Source organism: Mytilus edulis, chromosome 11 (assembly GCF_963676685.1).
Source record: "Mytilus edulis chromosome 11, xbMytEdul2.2, whole genome shotgun sequence".
Taxonomy (NCBI): Eukaryota; Metazoa; Mollusca; class Bivalvia; order Mytilida; family Mytilidae; genus Mytilus; species Mytilus edulis.
Genome location: NC_092354.1, coordinates 64,791,271 through 64,799,466, shown reverse-complemented (window position 1 = coordinate 64,799,466; position 8,196 = coordinate 64,791,271). Strand labels below are relative to the sequence as shown.

The 8,196-nt window shown below is 31.3% G+C and overlaps 2 protein-coding genes across 2 annotated transcripts; both read left to right on the top strand.

The window, feature by feature from the left end:
- The first annotated feature begins 464 nt into the window (after positions 1-464).
- On the top strand, positions 465-3,091 carry LOC139494943 (cilia- and flagella-associated protein 58-like). The gene is made up of 2 exons (XM_071283069.1): positions 465-496; positions 1,641-3,091. The coding sequence occupies exon 2, from the start codon at positions 1,674-1,676 to the stop codon at positions 2,931-2,933; it is 1,260 nt and encodes a 419-aa protein (XP_071139170.1). The 5' UTR covers positions 465-496; positions 1,641-1,673; the 3' UTR covers positions 2,934-3,091.
- Positions 3,092-5,692: 2,601 nt separating this feature from the next.
- On the top strand, positions 5,693-7,906 carry LOC139496069 (RNA-binding protein 25-like). Its single transcript, XM_071284507.1, has 3 exons — positions 5,693-5,882; positions 6,429-7,049; positions 7,326-7,906. The coding sequence occupies exons 1-3, from the start codon at positions 5,803-5,805 to the stop codon at positions 7,693-7,695; spliced, it is 1,071 nt and encodes a 356-aa protein (XP_071140608.1). The 5' UTR covers positions 5,693-5,802; the 3' UTR covers positions 7,696-7,906.
- Positions 7,907-8,196: the final 290 nt, after the last annotated feature.

Below are 8,196 nucleotides of genomic sequence, written 5' to 3'. Positions count from 1 at the left end.
ATACTAACGTTTCAAAACAAAATAAGTTCCCAGGAGTATAGTTTTCACCCTTTCAAGCATTCAAATATGATTTGTAACATATTCCGCTAAATTGATGACTTTAAAATGACTTTTGACAGAGTGTTCTAAAGACAGTAAAATAAGACGAAAATTATACTCATTGATTTCAAATTCTAACTACAAACAAAACAAACATGGCAGGTAGTACAAATAGCGACATGACATGACTAATAAAATATTCAAAAATAACATATCGGTTTGATACAGATGCTTATTTGAATCTTATTAAGATATTTAATTTGAAAGCAATGAGTTCTTTGATTTTTTAGATTCTCATTAAAATTTTCAATTTAAAAACAATAATATGTAACATACAAAAGAGCTGACTAACGACAAAAGGACAGAATATAATTACAAATATGTTTTGTACACCTTTAATTTAATAAACAAACAGACTGGCTGTTATTAACATAGTTAGTAGATCTTTAAGATTAAGGTAAGTCTTGCTAAAAAAAAAACACTTTTCAAGTTATGTTATCTAATTTTTCCTGCATTAATAATGCAACTGCCTGCAGTTTTAATCATTTCATGTTTGGATAAAGTTTTTCCCGAGTGTGCAGTACGATATTGTTAAGAATATTAAATAATCCGATATCGTGCGTTTTAAAGGCAATTGTTATGTGCATGCATAAATATTATTATGTATACACATACAAATTGCCTTTAACATGCACGATTATTATGTATGCACATAAAAACTGCCTTTAAAACGCACGATATCAGATTATTATTATATCTATTATCATTATTATTATTATTATATATATTGTAAATATCTATCAACAAATTGTCAGAACAATAATTGTAATGCGTATACAAAAGACGGTAGGCCGGGTTGCTATGCACGATCATTGCTTTGCTACATGTATCAAAACACATTCAAAGAGATGCACAATGTATACCGATCAAGCAAATTCTAATTTTCATGAGAATAAAACATGCAAAGTATTTACGATATTTTATATTCATTATCATAATAATGTCTTTCATCAAAATAGATATCTCACTGCAAGATGCTGAAGTTCTTACCTTTTCCAACATACCGCCTGTCCTTCATCCTAGTCAGTTCCCTTTTTTATAACGGATCTATCGATTTTTTTTTTATATTTAATATCGTTCAGAAAATTAATGCAACACCTGCCATTGGACATTGAGGAAAAAAATGGTAGTCCATACATTCTAATTGAATTAAAGATCACCGATTTTGTTTTTGAGTTAAGATAGATTGAAATTTGATGCGTCTGTCATACAAGTGAAAGGTCTAGCTAGCTTTAAAACCAGGTTCAATCCAGCTTTTTTTAGAGTTCAGTATTTTGATGATTTTACTTCTTTTTTTGTAGTTCATACTGTCAATATTCTATGAAACACAAGTTCAGAATACATGTTGTTTACGTAACGTTTCACAAAAGTCTATATACATGTACATATGAGTAAACTATAGACAACATATACAAATGAACAATGTATATTTCTTATTTGAACTAACTTTGGATTTACACTCGGGTGTAGATGAGATACATTTTGTACAACACAACCCTTTTGTTACCTTTTTTAAAATGCACTTAATACTTCTCTTTTAGGCATTGCAATATCACAGCTAGAAAGCACAATCGATGTTTTTACAGCGATCTTTGCATGAAAATGAAAGACAATGGAAGCAAATAGGAACAAAAAATAGGTTAGCATTATTGGTCCTTATTGATGATTTTATCAAAAAGGACGAGGAAATCAGAAAAGATAAAAATCGAACGTTTGAGAAAACCAGACGGGAGGAGAGCGACAAAAAGATTTTAGCAGATCGTGCACAGAAATTGGAAAGATATAAGCAGCATAATACTAGTTCTTTGTCTTTAAGGATTACCCAATTAGATAAAAGAAAAAGAGATAGCAATGAAGCAGCGAGTAGAAAAATGAGAAAAATGGAGGAAGAGGAGGCCGAAAGGATGAAGTTTCTTTCAACGAGGATACAAAATGTTAAAACGCGTACACATAGAGCTAGGGAAAAGGAACGAAATGACGCTCTTGAGAGAGAAAAGCAGCTAATGGAAGCCGCAATTCGGAAATTAAATTCAATTAAAAGAGAAAATAAATTGAGAGAAGAGAAAAATAAAGAACAATTCGAAGCAATGAAAAGACGTGTTAATGAACTTGAACGACAGAAAACCAAAGCAAGCGTCAAAGCAGAACATGCCATGCACATTATTGACAGTAACAGACAACAAAAAATTGAAAACTCGTTGCATCACTTTCGCAGTGTAGAGCGACAATTTGAACAGGATGCAATATCCCTGGCAGAACGAATAAATAACCTTGAACGTGAGAAAATCAAACAGAGAGAGGTACTTCGTCAGCGAAATGAAAAATTTAAGCAGGAAATTGAAAGAAGGAGAAAAATATCTTCTACGTACAGGCAAAACGATGAAAAATGGAAACAAGAATATATCTCAAACTTAAAATCACGAATATCAAAAGTATCAACATCTAAAGGGGGCTTAGGATCAGACATGCATGAAAATATCGCCGATGTAAAATTAAAAGCCGAAAAGGAAAAGCTAGCCTTTTTCAGGAAACAACGGGTTTTGCATGAGGAAAAATTAAAAGAAGACGAAAATATGTGGAAAAGAATTAGAAATATGTCTAAAAAGAAAGAATTGGCAACGGATACAATGATTGATGCGATACGAGATATCCGAGAAAAGAAAAAGGAACTCAAACAAACTAACATCAACACAGAGCCAGGACCGGAAGTTGAACCCGAAATGTCAACGAGAGAAAAAACTTTACTTAAATTTGAATTAGAAGCAAAAGAAAGGGAACAACAGAGAATCAAGGATGCTTTTAAAAAATTAATGGGAAATATATCTGATAAATAGGCAACCTTATCTCATTGAGCAGACGTTAAATGTATAAAGGGAATACTTCATATATGAAAAACCAATTCAATAATATAGTTATCGAATACGAAATTTTAATATGTGATTCTAATCAACTTAATATATATCAATAATTTAATAAATACGGATGTTGTTAATAATTCTTATATTTTCATTGCCATGGTCAGTTCTATCGTAATTCCACCTCACCCTTTTTATAACATTCAATTATTGTCAAACAAAAGGTATGGTAGATTTTCTGTGAACGGCCAAAATAAATACATACCTTAGTACATTTATTTCTATGGGCTCTATAAGCCAGACATATGTTTTAACCCAGGAAATAAACAATAACACAACAACAAAAAAACACAAAAAAAAAAAATTTTTTGAATAGGTAAACTCGAAAAGACGTTTTGAAATTGCGTTAAAAAATAAATTTCTCGTTTGAATTGTTTTACATTGTCTTTTCGGAATCTTTAATAGCTAACTATGAGGTATGGTCTTTGCTAATTGCTGAATTATATCGAGTGAACCATATTCAATCCAGACATATTTTATGTTGCTGCCTGATAGAACAGCTATAATTTTATTACAACATATAGAAACTCATTCAATCTAACATAACGAACACGTTACAAAGCTTAAGAATGAGGTTTACTTAACGACACTGTACACAAATTGCACCGAGTACTCAATTTTCAAAAATTTTGACAAAAAAACAGCAGGGATCATACAGGTTTTCGAAGAGACATAAACAATTTGTCATATGCACGTCTTTCAACATAGATACATGTATTAAAGGTAACACAAAACTGTCACAATTTCTATGAATTATCATATGGAAGGATCTACGTAAAACGTTTCATTCCCAAAACATCAAAATGGGCAATTATTTAGTAAAATACAATGAGAGAATTTTCATAAAAGTCTGGAGAAGATGTGAAAAAAACATAAAGCCTTCACAAAAGTTATTGAAAGCTTTCAATAAAAGGTAAACATGTCTATCCATGTCCACCGTGTTTTTGCTAGAAGTATTACCACTTACAAGTATCCTTCTGATGATTTCAATCTTATTCAAATGATTTTTATAGTTTGTTCTTCCACTGTCCATATATAGTGGAGATTTGAGCGCTTACAAACATACCGTATGTTCCAAGTCGTGAGCCTGTTTTTCGGTAATTGTCGTTGTTTCATGTCTGTTATTTGTTTTTCGTACATTGTTTTGTTATAAATATAAAAGACCGATAGTTTCCTCAATTAAATCATTGCAATGTTTGCATGTCGGGGCCTTTTATAGCCGACCACACTAGTACGCACTGTATAGTTTTTTTCTCATTGTTGAAGGCCGTACGGTTGCCTGTACTTGCTTACGTACTTGGTGAATAGTTTTCATTTTTAATCATACCACATCTACTTATTTTATATGAGGCCCCTCATGGGGGGGGGGGGGGTCCTAGTAATCACATAATCACCATTTTTTGCCAATATAATCACATAATCATTTAATATTTGCTTATCTTTAGTAATCAAATAATCATAAACTAAAAATACAGTCCTAGGTAATCAAATAATCATGAAATATTTGGCTTAATAATCAAATAATCATTAAAAAAACGGCCAAGTAATCACATAATCAAAAACCCCATGAGGGCCCTCTTATATAGACCCCTATTAGTTGTACCATATATAACTATAACAGACATATCAAGCCGATCTTAGAGCACTAGTAGTTATGAAAAGCTAGTTTAACCCAATGGCTATCTTTTATTGAGGAGAATAATGATTGGATTTAACGACCCGATTTCGATCGGACGTTGTTATTTATTTATACATTTCGAACATTGATATCAGCGGGTTTTTGTGAAAGCTATAAATAACTTCCGAAAGAATTCAAAATACAGCTACATAACATTACGAACAAATACTATAATTATGCGGATTTTTCACATCTACTACAAACTTATCTCGCATTGATATTTTTTTCTGATTGTTCGCAACCATGAAACATATCACTAAACAGGTTCGATGCGAGATCGTTTTTTCTCTATTTTACCCCACTTTTTCCCATTATCAAACCGATTGAGAAAAATTTGCTCTGCACGCTAGTGAAATATCTGTTCTCGGCAATAATTGGTCGAAATTCAATTATGCTGTCAAATTGTCTTAGTTTCTTCTGATTTTCCGATTATGACGTCATAAAAAAAGAGAACATGCTTGTTGACGTCATATATATAAAGAACATAACCAAATATTTCTGTAAATCTTTAAATCTTTAAAAATGAATGATAAAAATCTAAAGAGAAACAAATCGTTTATTACAATATTTCCTCACTCTCAACAGCTAAATCTTAATTATCTAAAAAAAACCTAGGTAAGGATCGTGCTTAAAACATTAAAATTTTACTGTCTCAAAGGGATAAATATTGAACACATGTGTGACTTGGTGCAGTTTTTGAATCAATATTTTTAAATTAAAGTGCACTTAGATGTGAGTACACTTATTTTAAAACAACGGTAATTGAAGAACAAGAATTCAGTCAAAAGCGACAAGGATTTAATTATTGTCTCAATTTCAAAACTTAAAGAACATCAATAATTATTGGTAATTACGTTCACTTTTGTTTTCATTGAAATGAAAATTTGAAAATCAATCTTTAACTTATCAATTATTCTTTTAAATTTCATGTTTAAACGCTAATTATTACTTGTGTAAATATTAACAAACATAATTAGACAGATCGAACAAATACACCAGGGAAAATAACAGAACTGCTAACATAGATCTCTTCAGGAAATTCTTAGGACGGAACTTAGGACAGTTTCGATAAACAGGCTCCAGTACTGTGTACATTGTAGGTAAATAATAATGGCTTCCGTTGGATATAGGGATAATTTATTTTTCAACCTTACAGAAGAGGAAAAAGAAGAGTTCACATGTTCAATATGGTTTGTAACGCATTAATTTAATTTGTTTAATTGCTTAAAATCAAAAATAAGATGCCATGTTTTACTCTCGATGTAATATATTTGTTTGGTTATATCGGAAGGTGTAGAGTAGAATGGGAGTTCACTCTTTATATAAGAAAATAACGTACAATGTAGATATGGTAGAAGAAAATTATCAACCAGAGTTTAAATGACGTTGATATAAGCAATAACTTTTGGCCTTCAACAATGAGAAAATAACTCATATCATATAGCCAGGCAGCTGTAGCCCGTTATGACCTATATTGATCGAGCTTCAAGATATTTTCACATATAAAAGAGTCGTTTGCAAATTTAGTTCAACAAAAAGGTATATTCTCATATTTTGAAATGAATCGACTGGACCAATTGTGACCAAATGGGTCAGGAATTATGTTTTACCTCTGCGAAATAATACATGCACCAAAATTAATGTAGTAAAAGATGTAAAACTATGTACTAATCTACAATAAAAGAAGAAAATAATAGCGTAATGTGTTATTAATATATATATGATAATTCTTGTAGTTGTCACATCTTACGGCAGCCCCATGAGTGTAAAAATAGCCACCAATTTTGTCACTTCTGCATAACAAGATGGAGTCACCACGCTTCGCATGGTTCCTGTCCAATGTGCCGAGTGGATGGACTTTACCGCGAGAATGTCGAGTTAGAAGAGCGTATAAACCAGAAAATCGTACGATGCGAATGGAAAAAGTGTTTTTGGACTGGGCCGCTAGCAAACTTAGAAACCCATTTGCATACTGTATATGTGGAAAGGAGTAGAAGAGATGCATATCATAGCCTGGGATTGGATACGAATCGATCTCGGCAAAGTGAACGATCACGAAAAATTGAAAATTCAATCACGAAACAAAACACTGCCTTGTCACAAAATATTCAAAAACTTGATTTACAAAGTCATGCTAAGTTCGAGAAAATATACAAACGTATTATAGAAGATGAATGGCAAAAGTTGAAAAAAGGAGAAAATATCAAACGTCGTTTTATGAAATTAAGACGTCACATTGAAGAAGAAGACATGCGTATGCTTCATAGAATCAAAGAAGTGGAGATGAGGAAACTTAAAGAAATAGAAAACAATAAACGAAGAGTTAAAAGTCTAGATTTAACTAAAGAAAAATTCAGGTACGCAAATAAATATTGCTTCAGTTTAGCCAAAGCTGTCGTATTAGCCTAGAACAATAGCAATCGTAATGATAAAAGCTGACACTTTTTTTCAGGAGAAACATGCAATTTGAAAAGATCCCATTTGAGCAAGAAAATAGTTTCTGTATATAGTTTAAGTACAAACAAATCTTCTGATAAAGCACTTCAATACAATATAAACGGATAACAATATACATTATTAAATTTTGTATTTCAAAATATATATTTTTAAATTTTTAAAATTTTCTATTTTAGAGATACTTCTCTGAGAAGATCACTTCGAAAAGATAAAGAAATCAAAGATGAAAATATTTTACAAAAGCATCGGATAGAAAATATGCTAAAGAGAAGAAAATCGGAAAAAGAAAAAAGTGAAGAAAAATTGAAAGAGATAGAAAGAGTAAAATCGGAACGTAGTGAAAATTTTCAACGACGACTTGAAAGGGAAGAACGTGAATGGAAAGAAAAGCTAGCAGATTTATTGAGAAAGATCAGGGAGACAGAAAAAAAGAAGAACGAAGAAATAAAAACCATGCAAACAGAAATTAAAAGCGAAAGAAGTAGAGATAAGGAGAAAGAATATACACACAAGAACATTTCTTTTTTTAATGTTTACAGAAAATGAAAAACATTGAACTTTTAAAGACGTTCGTTATCTTTGACGAACTTCGTACCTTATAATTTTGAATCTTATTTATTATCATTCCATAACGAAAGTTATTGAAAGGAAAGTCTTGTAAAATAAAGATGAAGGGATATTTTTACAACAGTATATTTATCAATGCTGATGGCCTTATATCTTACTGTTCCCTTTGTCTCGTTTGAAAAAAAAACACCCCGCTAAAAAAGAAAAAAGAAAGATAACTGTAATTGTTGTTCGCTACACTGTAAAATACAAAGATGTTTAAGGCTATCAAAGAGATCATTTTAGTTACCTAGTCCAAGTCACATGTATGTAAGCAACAGTTACTATTGGTAAGAGTAAGCGGCCTTCAATAATGAACACAGCCGATATCTTATACTAGGAGTTAGATAAGCCTGAAGACCATATTTAGCGTTTTTCGTTATTGTATCCGATCTCTAATTACAAGAATTACAATAGATGTTTGTCGAATGTTATTGTGTA

Bases quoted from the DNA above. Each gene is read 5' to 3' on its own strand.
- LOC139494943 (XM_071283069.1), top strand. From the start codon at position 1,674: ATGTTTTTACAGCGATCTTTGCATGAAAATGAAAGACAATGGAAGCAA.
- LOC139496069 (XM_071284507.1), top strand. From the start codon at position 5,803: ATGGCTTCCGTTGGATATAGGGATAATTTATTTTTCAACCTTACAGAA. The intron at 5,883-6,428 runs GTTTGTAACGCA...TAATTCTTGTAG, and splicing joins GAGTTCACATGTTCAATATG to TTGTCACATCTTACGGCAGC. The intron at 7,050-7,325 runs GTACGCAAATAA...TTTCTATTTTAG, and splicing joins TTAACTAAAGAAAAATTCAG to AGATACTTCTCTGAGAAGAT.